Source organism: Sinohyriopsis cumingii, chromosome 12, assembly GCF_028554795.1.
Source record: "Sinohyriopsis cumingii isolate HCF-2022 chromosome 12, ASM2855479v2, whole genome shotgun sequence".
Taxonomy (NCBI): domain Eukaryota; kingdom Metazoa; phylum Mollusca; class Bivalvia; order Unionida; family Unionidae; genus Sinohyriopsis; species Sinohyriopsis cumingii.
Genome location: NC_142972.1, coordinates 124,418,757 through 124,432,228, shown reverse-complemented (window position 1 = coordinate 124,432,228; position 13,472 = coordinate 124,418,757). Strand labels below are relative to the sequence as shown.

Below are 13,472 nucleotides of genomic sequence, written 5' to 3'. Positions count from 1 at the left end.
AGCTGTCATATTCAGCAAGCTTCATCAATGCCATCTAAGATTTACAAGAGGCATCAGTTTCACCACACTCTTCAGTAGACAACATATTATGTTAACAAACTCCAAAGTCTTTGCAGGACTCAACAATGACAAGAGAAGGCTCTGCCTGTTGCCATCAGAAATGTGTCCTCTTCCTTCTGGTCCATCAGCATCTTTGTTCAGTATACCAGCATTTGTTAGCCAAGGAAGACCAAACAGCATTCAAACAGTAACCAGCCTGATCAAGTGGTTGACTTACTGCTTTGTTTAGAAGGACAACTACAGGACCCAAGTATCAACAGCCCTATATTTTCCCAGCAGTCGGTGCTGTCCAGTTTCAATAAAGCATACTATAACATACTTATCATCCAAGATATAACAGACCTGGGAATGTTGAAAGCCTCATCCAGAACAGTTTAGAAACATGATTGCTATAGGCTGGATCTGGTCCAGCACACTAGACAACTGTTACGCCTACTGGACATGTGTTGGAATTTTTTCAACAATGATGCATATGCTAAACAGGGCAGGCAACACACAGTGGCCAGGTCTGTGACAGAATCATTCAGTTTACAGCTTGATGAAAGAGATGCTTGCACTCCACTACCACCTTTCTGAAAGAGCATCACAAGGCCATGCTTAGACATCAACATTCAATTCGTGGTTCTTAAGAATGAATGTGGACAAAAAGCAGAGAGGAGGAACCTTTTATTGCCATTTTCTCTCCATACCAGCCTCCTTCCAGAATGAAGTTGTGCCATTCTCATGTCGTCCTTGTCAAGTATATCAGCGGGGAATAGACTCTGCCCTGATGATCCATGGATACTGCAATTTAATGTGGAGGGCCTCCAGATAACATTCACATCTGGAGTAAGGCCATGCTGTATACTCTATAACCCATATTACACCCATCAATCATACACCAAAATAAAGGGAATTAAAGGTTCTTTCAGTTATACCTAAGATATTCAAGGTTATTTTTAAATAGCCAGTATAACCAGCGAGGAAAGCCGGGAAAATTCTTTTTCTTTAAAATTCTAACCCTCTACAAAATACAAAACTGTAGAGTGCCACCTTAATAAGAGAGGATAAAACCAAGATACACACAGACAGACTGTTTTGGACAGTCATACTTTTAAATTTGTTAGGATTAACATTTGTCAGCCACTCTCTTGCCAAGAGACACATTGTTTTGGACAGTCATACTTTTAAATTTGTTAGCATTAACATTTGCCAGCCACTGTTTTGCCACAAGACAAATTTTATGAAGAATATTTTCATGCAATCTTCAACTATACTGTATGTGGATCTGCAGACAGTTTGGTGCAAGACTTTCAATGAAAACATCAGTAATAGATATGGGTATGGAAAGTGAACCTAGGATGGACCCATGGCAAGCACCTGCTTTAATTGGGTAGCCATTACTGAAATGACCATTAGTTAACTCTTTTTGATGGTGCTTGTCCAAAATGACTTTAGACCATTTCAGCATGAATCCAGATATTCCTGCTTCTAAAAATTGATGAGGTCAACAGCTTTACTTATATCACACAAAATGGCTCTCATTTCCTTTATGAACATTAGTTGTATTAAAATTACTTTTAATATCAATTAATTGAAACACTCAAGAAGTTTAGGTGCAAAACCATATTGTTGGGATCTTCAAATATTATATTAAAGGTCAAGAAATTAAAGATGTACTTTGCAAATATCTTTTAAAAAGTAAAGAAATAAGACTGTAATGAATGTCATTTATATACTGGGATTGCATAGCCTTCAAGAATTATTAATGAGAGAGTACCCTTACTATTTTTGGGCCAATTCTTTTTAAACCATTGGGTAAACAGCATCAGGACCACATGTCTTTCATGTTTCATATTCAGTTTTTAAAACTTTATGAATATCAGTTGGTATGACATGCAGAGAGATGTATCATCTACATTTGCATGCTAACAAAAGTTCTAAATAAGAGTGCATTCTCTTCAGCAGAGTAGTGTCCTGACATTGGTGGAGACTCTTGCTTTTGTTGGTTTAGAAATTGCCTTGTTATTTTAGACTGATATTTTTTTGTCTTAATTTTGTACAAGTTTTGCAGTTACTGTAATTTGACCCTATGGACCACATTAATACCTTGTTTCAGCGGTTTTAAAGTTTTCATTTTCAGCAAGTCTGTAATATTTGAGCCTTTGGCTAATTAGTTTCCACATTTCATTATACATCCATGATGGGTCAGTAGGTCATATTTTGAGAAATTACAGAATTTAATGCTGATGTTTGTGTTTTTAGTCGCTAATTGACCCTAATTGCAAGTTCAACATGATAACCACTGTGGCTTCAAAAGAAAGGAATAAAAATTACATACCTGATGAATCCGTTTCAAGGTGAGGGCTTTGACAATTGCCTTCCTACAGTGATGTTGTAAAGTACAGGCATTTTTAGGTGGGGTGTCTTCCACCACCATTTGGGTCACAGGATTAAATTTCATCTCATCTGAGTTATCTCCCCTAAGTCAAGAAATCAAATAGACTTACAATTAACACAAGTACAGTTCATTTTTCTATAAATCCTTGTTAAATACTCTTATAAATCACAAAATTGTATCAAATTTGTCTAGGAAACAATATGATATAAACTGTTTTTAAAAATGTTTGAAAAGTATGAAGCGTCAATATCTTGTGGAAATGTAGTCACTACCATGCTGGTTTATTTATTTTGCAAAACTTATTGATGCAGAAATTATTGATTTACAGCAGTTTATTTTCTGCAAAACTCTCTCAACAAAAAGTAGAAATGGCAATGTTGTCTCATCTATAAATAGAAATCTCAACATGTCTGAACTAAAAAAAGAAATGGCAACAGTGTCTCAACTACAAATAATGGCAATGTTGTCTCAACTACAAATAGAAATCTCCTTACCATGTCTGAACTAAAAATAGAAATGGCACTGTTGACTTGTCTACAGATATAAATAGCAATACAAACAGTATCAACTGCAAATATAAATGGCATGCAAACAGTATCAACTGCAAATATAAATGACATGCAAACAGTATCAACTGCAAATATAAATGGCATGCAAACAGTATCAACTGCAAATATAAATGGCATGCAAACAGTATCAACTGCAAATTGAAATGGCATGCAAACATGTGTCAATCAATTATTGCTTGTCAATGAAACCAATAGAGAGCTGACCATTGAAATTGCAAGCTACATTTGAATCTTTGTACATTAAGCCCCTGACTTCTGTGATAGCTGCATTCCCAGGAGGGGCTGTTTAACTTAACATCTTGTGACTTGAAATGTTTGGTTTCACTGCTTTTAACTTTCATTGAAAAATACATAATTCATTTAATTTTAATACTGTTCATTTTAGCCATCATGAATCCTAATTTGTTTGATTTAGAGAAAATATTTAATTGTTTTTTCGTTTTCATTAAAAAATTAAATTAATAAAAATAATATGAAATCACGGTAATGCAAACTTTAGTCAAAATCACATTCAGGTTGTTAGAGCTGTAAGGTGGTATATATGGCTTCCATAGACTGTAAGGTGGTATTCTATATGGCTTCCATAGACTGTAAGGTGGTATTCTATATGGCTTCCATAGACTGTAAGGTGGTATTCTATATGACTTCCATAGACAGTCCTATAATGAGGTAGATGTGGTACCAATGTCATTTGTGTCGGTATCCACACAGATAAAAGCATATATATCTATAGGCTTATTGTATCTCAACCATTTATTCTTCCTAAGTCCCAGGCAATGACTTTGAGTAGGTTGCACACTATATGCTTACTGTTATATCTAGAATCATGAAACTTGGTGTGGGGATGCATCTTGATGAGCGCTACATCCAGATCACAAAGAAGGTCACTGTGACCCATATTTCATGCTTCACTTTGTTTCATTTGTGTTTTCAGTTCATTTCTTAGCTCTATTTATGCTAGAAACCGCAGACTAGATTAGGGTGTGCATCTCTGTTAGTACCACATCCTCATGACAAAAGGGGGTTGCTGTGGCCTGCATTTTACTGGCTTTGTTAACTTTTTATTTTGCTCATAACCAATTGGGATTTTTTTGCATCTTTTATACTGCTATACCTAGAATTTTGAAACTTGGTAAGTGGATGCATTGTTATGAGTACTAATACTCATTACAGAATAGGTCACTATGACCATTATTTCAGTTTAAGTATCTCTATTAACACTACACACAGCAAATGAAGATGTTGCTGTTATTCTTTTCGGTTTAACACTATTATTCAGAACAAGGCTGTACATGGTGGCCAGTATCACTGGTGGTGGAAGAACGTGGGAAAGCCCTGGTCAGAAGCATTGAACGATGGGTAGCTTATTATATACAGTGACCAGAACAGTTGGAAATAGAAATAAACATGTTTATTTAATGGTAAAATTTCCATATTAATCACTATACATTGTATAGTGTGATAGGTTGTCCACAGCATTGTGTTGTATGATTAGAGGATTTAGCTGTATCGTGTGAACTGCATGCTGGATGCTTTTCATGGGGGGTGGGGTAATCAAGGTAATTGCTGATGCATGTACTTTTCATCTGTGATGAGGGAGACATAGATATCACTTTTGTCCGTGAAGGGCAAGACATAGGTATCATGTTGTGAAATAGTGAGGCATTTGTGTCACTTTGTGAAATGGTAAGGCATTTGCATCACTTTTCCAACAGTGATGACTACTTTGATGTTGTCAGTAATGTCAAAATATTTTGCAATTTGTATTCAGCATAAACTTGGAAGGATATTACTGTATGCTTACAATTTGTATCCTGAATTATGCTAGGGTTTCCTGTCATGTTATTACATGACAAAGTACAGTATTCCTTTTGACAGTAACATGAATTTTGTCCTCATTAATTCTTTTGTGTTTGTTTTACAGGTTACATCAAGACACAGTAAAATCATCCTCATTAATTATGTGGTGTTTGTGTTACAGGTTACATCAAGACACAGTAAAATCATCCTCATTAATTCTGTGGTGTTTGTGTTACAGGTTACATCAAGACACAGGGAAGAAGCTAGTGAATATGAAGATACAGATGGTAAGTATTTACTTATCTCTCACTATATGGTAAGGTCACCTTTCATTGAGGGGTATTCCAATGTGACTCATCACATTGCTTAATATACACAAAAATTGGGCTCTATAGGGTAAGGTCACCTTTCATTGAGGGATATTTCCAATGTGGCTCATCACATTGCATGTTATACACAAAAATTGGGCTCTATAGGGTAAGGTCACCTTACATTGAGGGATATTCCAATGTGACTCTTATCACACTAATTGTTATACACAAAAATTGGGCTCTATAGGGTAAGGTCACCTTTCATTGAGGGATATTCCAATGTGACTCTCATCACATTGCATGTTATACACAAAAATTGGGCTATTCCAACATGACTGTGTCATCACAGTGCATATTACATACAAAATAGGGGTATTTGTAAATGACTGTCATCACAGTGCATATTAGGTACAAAAATGTTATTTGTCCATGACTGTGTTATCACAATGCGTATTATACTCAGAAATAGTGACATTCCAACATGACTCTGTCATCACAATGCATATTAGGTACAAAAATAAGGATATTTGTTCATGACTGTCATCACATTGTATATTACTTAGGTACAAAAATAAGGATTTTTGTACATGACTGTCATCACAGTGTATATTAATTAGATATAAAAATAGGGATATTTGTACATGACTGCCATCACAGTGTATATTAATTAGATATAAAAATAGGGATATTTGTACATGACTGCCATCACAGTGTATATTAATTAGATACAAAAATAGGGATATTTGTACATGACTGTCATCACAGTGTATAATAATTAGATATAACAATAGGGATATTTGTACATGACTGCCTTCACAGTGTATATTAATTAGATATAAAATAGGCATATTTGTACATGACTGTCATCACAGTGTATATTAATTAGATATAAAATAGGCATATTTGTACGTGACTGTGTTATCACAGTGCATACTGTTAAAAAGAAATAGGGATATTCCAACATAACTGCGTCATCACATTACATATTAGATACAAAAATAGGGATATCTGTACATGACTGTCATCACAGTACATATTAGATACAAAAATAGGGATATTTTTACATGACAGTCGGCAAAGTGCATATTAATTAGATACAAAAATAGGGATGTTTGTACATGACTGTCAGCAAAGTGCATATTAATTAGATACAAAAATAGGGATATTTTTACATAACTGTCATCAAAGTGCATATTAATTAGATACAAAAATAGGGATATTTTTACATGACTGTCAGCAAAGTGCATATTAATTAGATACAAAAATAGGGATACTTGTACATGACTGCCATCAAAGTTCATATTAAGTAGATATAAAATAGGGATATTTGTACATGACTGCCATCAAAGTGCATATTAATTAGATACAAAAATAGGGATATTTTTACATGACTGTCTTCAAAGTGCATACTAATTAGATACAAAAATAGGGATATTTGTACATGACTGCCATCAAAGTGCATATTAATTAGGTACAAAAATAGGGTTTTGAATGCCGACATATTATAATTTATCTGATTAGCGTAGAATTTAAATTAAATGAAATAAGTCGGAATAATGTAACAATTTTTGTTTCCTCTTTAGTGGGATACACCATCATGGCTAAGAGGGGTAGCGTGTAGTCGGGAGCCTGTTATTACAGTTGTTTAGGTATATTTTGTTGGCAGGTAATGATGTGGACTGAAAATTTTGTCTATCATGTTTTAAAATAAACGGTTATCTAATAAAATACAAGTCATTCAGGTAATGTCTGCATTCAGTAGTAAATAATAATCAGTAACAAGTGTAATTGTTTAGAATTTGTTTACACATGCCTTTAAATGGTTTTCACTTTATATTGATTATCAAACATTCATATACATGCTCTGTAAAAATCCATTGGGCAAAATTAATATTAAGTACATGGAATCGAAAGTTGTGATCCCACTACAAACTGGATTGAATGACTTGTGCTATGGACACACCAATAAAAAAGTTAAAGATACATGGGTTGAAAAAGAATTCTTACTAGCATGTTATTTATTGATTTAAACCAGTGTCCTCAATTCTTGACTCAGGTTAGTACCTGACCACCATAGTAAAGGTCCATAGCAATCAATAATTTTCATCTGGAAGTTTGTTGATGACAAGTAAGGTGTGACAGTCCTGGCATGCAGAATTTGGAATATAGCTCAGGGACAGTCCTGGCATGCAGAATTTGGAATATAGGTCAGGGACAGTCCTGGCATGCAGAATTTGGAATATAGCTCAGAGACAGTCCTGGCATGCAGCATCTGACTAACTTCTTGTTGATAAAATATTTGATTCACACAGTTGGATTAGCTGTCATGGAAAAGGTTGAATGATAGAAAAAAGCACTGGTACCTATTGTTTTTTCACTAAGTCCTTGTTGATAACTATAGTGCTTGTTGTTGTTGTTGTAGGGTTTAACGCCATTTTTCAGCACACGATAGGCTATACATGGCAGCCAGTATTAATGGTGGAGGAAGAACCTGGGAAAACCCCAGAAAGAACCACCGACCCTTGAGAAGCTACTGGCAAGCTTTCTCACATACCCACACTGGTCGAATCCAAGACTCGAACCTACGCAGTCAGAGGTGAGATGGCAGTGATCCGTAACAGAGACCGCTTTAGACCACTCGGCCACTCAGGGCCCCTGATAACTATAGTGCATCTACAATATCAGTGCACAAGATGTAAATGTAAAAACACATTTTTAACCTATCAAAGTAAAGCATGCCCAGAATGGTCTCATGGTGTTGGGGGATAATTACAGTTATTTATACAATGAAAAATAATGAATCTGCATTATGTTATGTATGCATTATCATGATTAGTGGCATCTACTGTCAAGTTTTCTTTCTGATATGTACATACTTAAGAGTTAGATTAATATTTTAGTTTACAATGAAATTCACCTAACGTTTTAGTCCGTCTCTCTCATGACAATGAAATTCACCTAACATTTTAGTCTCTCTCTCTCATGATAATGAAATGACGTTAAATATCTTGGATATTGTTCTGTATTTATGTCTGCATCTGTATTGATGGTTTGCTATCTTGTTGTTGTAAACATCTGACTACTTGGGAAGAAGAGGAAAATACTATATCATATGTATTGGTATAGGATAGAGAAAGACAGCCATAACAGAGATAATGTTGGCAGGAACTTTACAAAGCCCACCCTCACAGAGTAATCATGTTGGCAGGAATTCTGGAAATCCTTCCCTCAGGGTGAGATCATGTCAGCAGGAATTTGGTAAAGCCCAATCTCAGAGAGAGATCATGTTAGTAGGAATTCAGCAAAGCCCACCCTTAAAGAGAGATCATGTCAGCAGGAATTTGGTAAACAACACCCTCAGGTAGGGATCATGTTGGCAAGAATTCAGCAAAGCCCACCCTCAAGAAGAAATCATTTCAGCAGGAATTTGGCAAAGCCCACCCTCGAAGAGATGTCTGCATTAATTTTGCAAAGTCCACCCTCAGGGAGAGATCATGTCAGCAGGGATTTGGCAATACCTGTCCTCAGGGAGAGATCATGTTGACAGGAAGTTGGCAAAATCTTTTTCCTGCTTACAAATTCTGACCCTTGGATGGATTTCCATAACACATGAGTATATAAAGGATTTTGTTACTCTCAAAACCAGACCTAATGCCAATGATTTAAGTACATGTATTTGATATTTTTTTTTGCCATGTTTCCTTTTAATATATTTTGAATATCTTGTGCAAATTTTTAAAAAGAGTACTGTAATAGTGTTTCAGTTGTAATTCTCTGGGCCTTGATGTGGGATTTTGCAGCAGAATTCAAATAATGCTTTTCAATAATGGATTTAACTTGCTATTAAAATCATTGTGAATTTTTTTTTAAATAAAAGTTTTTGTAAACTGGTTGTTTAGAAATACAGATTTTGTAGGTTTGCTTACTTCTGCAGATAAGTATGTGATTGTTTCCTGGCAAATCTTTTCAGAGTTGTTTCCCTTTCATTACCTTAGGATTATTTATCAAATTGCACTTTGACATACACAAAAATAAAATTTTAGTCTTTTTATCGCACATGTATATGGCCTAATTGTACATTTTAGTCCTTTTACTACACATGTATATGGCCTAATTGTACATTTTAGTTCTTTTACTACACATGTATATGGCCTAATTGTACATTTTAGTTCTTTTACAACACATGTATGTGGCCTAATTGTACATTTTAGTCCTTTTACTACACATGTATATGGCCTAATTGTACATTTTAGTTCTTTTACTACACATGTATATGGCCTAATTGTACAGTTTAGTCTTTTTACTACACAGCTAGGTTAGAGCGTAAGCCTCGTATGCAGGAGGTTGTGGGTTTGATCCCAGGCAGAGTCATACCAAAGACATACAAAAATGGTACAAACAGCTGCCTCGCTTGGCGCTCAGCATTAAGAGGTTAGTGTTAGGACTTGTGTCAGTGTAATGTGACTACATGTCTGCGGCATGATGCCCCAGTGCTAGACATCACTATAAACTGCCACACTGCAGACATCTAAGCGATCTGACTGAAAAATTGTTAAAGCTACGTTAAAAGTCCAAATCACACACACACTACTCATGTATATGGCCTAATTGTATGTTTTAGTCTTTTTGCTACACATGCATATGGCCTAATTGTAAATTTTAAAGTCTTTTTAACACATAAATATGGTCTGTATGTACATTTCAGAGTATTTTTAACATGTTTATATGCCTAATTGTACATTTTAGAATCATTTTACCACACAGGTGGCCTGATTGTACATTTACACTTTTCTTGAAGACATTTGGATAGAATTCTGACCCCTTTTTCTGACTCTGTATTTTGTAAATAGATAAGTAGATATATTGTCTTACTGGATGTATGTTGTTGTTGTTGTAGGGTTTAGCGCCATTTTTCAGCACATGATAGGCTATACATGGTGGCCAGTATTAATGGTGGAGGAAGAACCCGGGAAAACCCAGGAAAGAACCTCTGACCCACGAGAAGCTACTGGCAAGCTTTTTCATATACCCACATTGGCCAGATCCGAGACTTGAACCCATGCAGACAGAGGTGAGATGGCAGTGATCCGTAACGGACAGCACTTTAGACCACTCAGCCACTCGGGGCCCCTACTGGATGTATATGTCAGAAATTATGTCAATTGATTGAAATGACTGCAGGATGACAATTTTTTGTAGTCAAATGGATTGAAATGATATAAGCACTGCAGGATGACAGTTATTTTATAGTCAAATTGATTAAAATGATATAAGCATGGCAGGATGAGTTATTTTGTAGTCAGGTTGATTAAAATGATATAAGCACTGTAGGTTGAGTTATTTTGTTGTCAGGTTGATTGAAATGATATAAGCACTGTAGGATGAGTTATTTTGTAGTCAGGTTGATTAAAATGATATAAGCACTGTAGGATGAGTTATTTTGTAGTCAAATTGATTAAAATTATATAAGCATTGTAGGATGAGTTATTTTGTAGTCAAATTGATTAAAATGATATAAGCACTGCAGGATGAGTTATTTTTTGTAGTCAAATTGATTAAAATGATATAAGCACTGCAGGATGAGTTTTTTTTGTAGTCAGGTTGATTGAAATGGTATAAGCACTGTAGGATGAGTTATTTTGTATTCAGGATGATATAAGCACTGTAGGATGAGTTTTTTTATAGTCAGGTTGATTGAAATGATATAAGCACTGCAGGACGAGTTATTTTGTAGTCAGGTTGATTGAAATGATATAAGCACTGCAGGACGAGTTATTTTGTAGTCAGGTTGATTGAAATGATATAAGCACTGCAGGATGAGTTATTTTGTAGTCAAACTGATTAAAATGATATAAGCACTGCAGGATGAGTTATTTTGTAGTCAGGTTGATTGAAATGATATAAGCACTGTAGGATGAGTTATTTTGTAGTCAGGATGATATAAGCAATGTAGGATGAGGTTTTTTGTAGTCAGGTTGATTGAAATGATATAAGCACTGCAGGACGAGTTATTTTGTAGTCAGGTTGATTGAAATGATATAAGCACTGCAGGACGAGTTATTTTGTAGTCAGGTTGATTGAAATGATATAAGCACTGCAGGATGAGTTATTTTGTAGTCCGGTTGATTGTAATTACATAAGCACTGTAGGACGAGTTATTTTATAGTCAAATTGATTGAAGTGATATAAGCACTGTAGGATGAGTTATTTTGTAGTCAGGTTGATTGAAATGATATAAGCAGTGTAGGATGAGTTATTTTATAGTCAGGATGATATAAGCACTCTAGGATGAGTTTTTTGTAGTCAGGTTGATTGAAATGATATAAGCACTGCAGGATGAGTTATTTTGTAGTCAGGTTGATTGAAATGATATAAGCACTGCAGGATGAGTTATTTTATAGTCAGGTTGATTGAAATGATATAAGCACTACAGGATGAGTTATTTTGTAGTCAGGTTGATTGTAGTTATATAAGCACTGCAGGATGAGTTATTTTGTAGTCAGGTTGATTATATAAGCAATGCAGAATGACAGTTATTTTGGAGTAAAATTGATTGAAATGATGATAAATACTGCAGGACGAGTTATTTTGTAGTCAGGTTGATTGAAATGATATAAGCACTGTAGGATGATTTATTTTGTAGTCAGGATGATTGTAATTATATAAGCACTGCAGGATGAGTTATTTTGTAGTCAGGTTGATTATATAAGCAATGCAGGATGACAGTTATTTTGGAGTCAAATTGATTGAAATGATATAAGCACTGCAGGATGAGTTATTTTGTAGTCAAATTGATTAGAATGATATAAGCACTGTAGGATGAGTTATTTTGTAGTCAGGATGATATAAGCACTGTAGGATGAGTTTTTTTGTAGTCAGGTTGATTGAAATGATATAAGCACTGCAGGATGAGTTATTTTGTAGTCAGGTTGATTGAAATGATATAAGCACTGTAGGATGATTTATTTTGTAGTCAGGTTGATTGTAATTATATAAGCACTGCAGGATGAGTTATTTTGTAGTCAGGTTGATTATATAAGCAATGCAGAATGGCAGTTATTTTGGAGTAAAATTGATTGAAATGATGATAAATACTGCAGGACGAGTTATTTTATAGTCAAATTGATTAAAATGATATAAGCATTGTAGGATGAGTTATTTTGTAGTCAGGTTGATTGAAATGATATAAGCACTACAGGATGAGTTATTTTGTAGTCAGGTTGATTGAAATGATATAAGCACTGCAGGATGAGTTATTTTGTAGTCAGGTTGATTGTAATTATATAAGCACTGCAGGATGAGTTATTTTGTAGTCAAACTGATTAAAATGATATAAGCACTGCAGGATGAGTTATTTTGTAGTTAGGTTGATTGAAATGATATAAGCACTGCAGGATGAGTTATTTTGTAGTCAGGTTGATTGAAATGATATAAGCACTGTAAGATGAGTTATTTTATAGTCAAACTGATTAAAATGATACAAGCACTGCAGGATGAGTTATTTTGTAGTCAGGTTGATTGAAATGGTATAAGCACTGTAGGATGAGTTATTTTGTATTCAGGATGATATAAGCACTGTAGGATGAGTTTTTTTGTAGTCAGGTTGATTGAAATGATATAAGCACTGCAGGACGAGTTATTTTGTAGTCAGGTTGATTGAAATGATATAAGCACTGCAGGATGAGTTATTTTGTAGTCAGGTTGATTGAAATGATATAAGCACTGCAGGATGAGTTATTTTGTAGTCAAACTGATTAAAATGATATAAGCACTGCAGGATGAGTTATTTTGTAGTCAGGTTGATTGAAATGATATAAGCACTGTAGGATGAGTTATTTTGTAGTCAGGATGATATAAGCAATGTAGGATGAGTTTTTTTGTAGTCAGGTTGGTTGAAATGATATAAGCACTGCATGATGAGTTATTTTGTAGTCAGGTTGATTCAAATGATATAAGCACTGTAGAATGAGTTATTTTGTAGTCAGGTTGATTGAAATGATATAAGCACTGCAGGATGAGTTATTTTGTAGTCACGTTGATTGTAATTATATAAGCACTGCAGGATGAGTTATTTTGTAGTCACGTTGATTGTAATTATATAAGCACTGCAGGATGAGTTATTTTGTAGTCAAACTGATTTAAATGATATAAGCACTGCAGGATGAGTTATTTTGTAGTCAGGTTGATTGCAATGATATAAGCACTGTAGGATGAGTTATTTTGTAGTCAGGATGATATAAGCACTGTAGGATGAGTTTTTTTGTAGTCAGGTTGATTGAAATGATATAAGCACTACAGGATGAGTTATTTTGTAGTCAGGTTGATTGAAATGATATAAGCACTGCAGGATGA

General features: G+C 34.7%; 2 protein-coding genes across 5 annotated transcripts in view; one reads left to right on the top strand and one right to left on the bottom strand.

Moving 5' to 3' along the window:
• Window positions 1-13,472, bottom strand: part of LOC149787391 (uncharacterized) — a 48,824-nt gene that overhangs the window by 12,340 nt on the left and 23,012 nt on the right. The window contains exons 2-3 of one of the 2 annotated variants that reach the window (XR_016425161.1): window positions 2,381-2,522; window positions 735-843 (exon numbers count right to left, since the gene is read on the bottom strand). Coding sequence is in view for 1 of the 2 variants with exons in the window: in XM_089977976.1 (XP_089834102.1) it covers window positions 2,381-2,503 (123 nt within the window). In the remaining variant the exon portion in view is untranslated. Of the gene's footprint in view, window positions 1-734; window positions 844-2,380; window positions 2,523-13,472 lie in introns of those variants that run through there. The other variant, XM_089977976.1, reaches the window with a different exon arrangement.
• The window catches only part of LOC149787392 (DNA-directed RNA polymerase II subunit RPB3-like), a 49,052-nt gene that overhangs the window by 25,581 nt on the left and 9,999 nt on the right, over window positions 1-13,472 (top strand). For all 3 annotated transcript variants that reach the window (XM_089977978.1, XM_089977979.1, XM_089977977.1), the window contains one exon: window positions 5,048-5,096. In XM_089977978.1, the coding sequence (XP_089834104.1) occupies window positions 5,048-5,096 (49 nt within the window). The remainder of the gene's footprint in view (window positions 1-5,047; window positions 5,097-13,472) is intronic.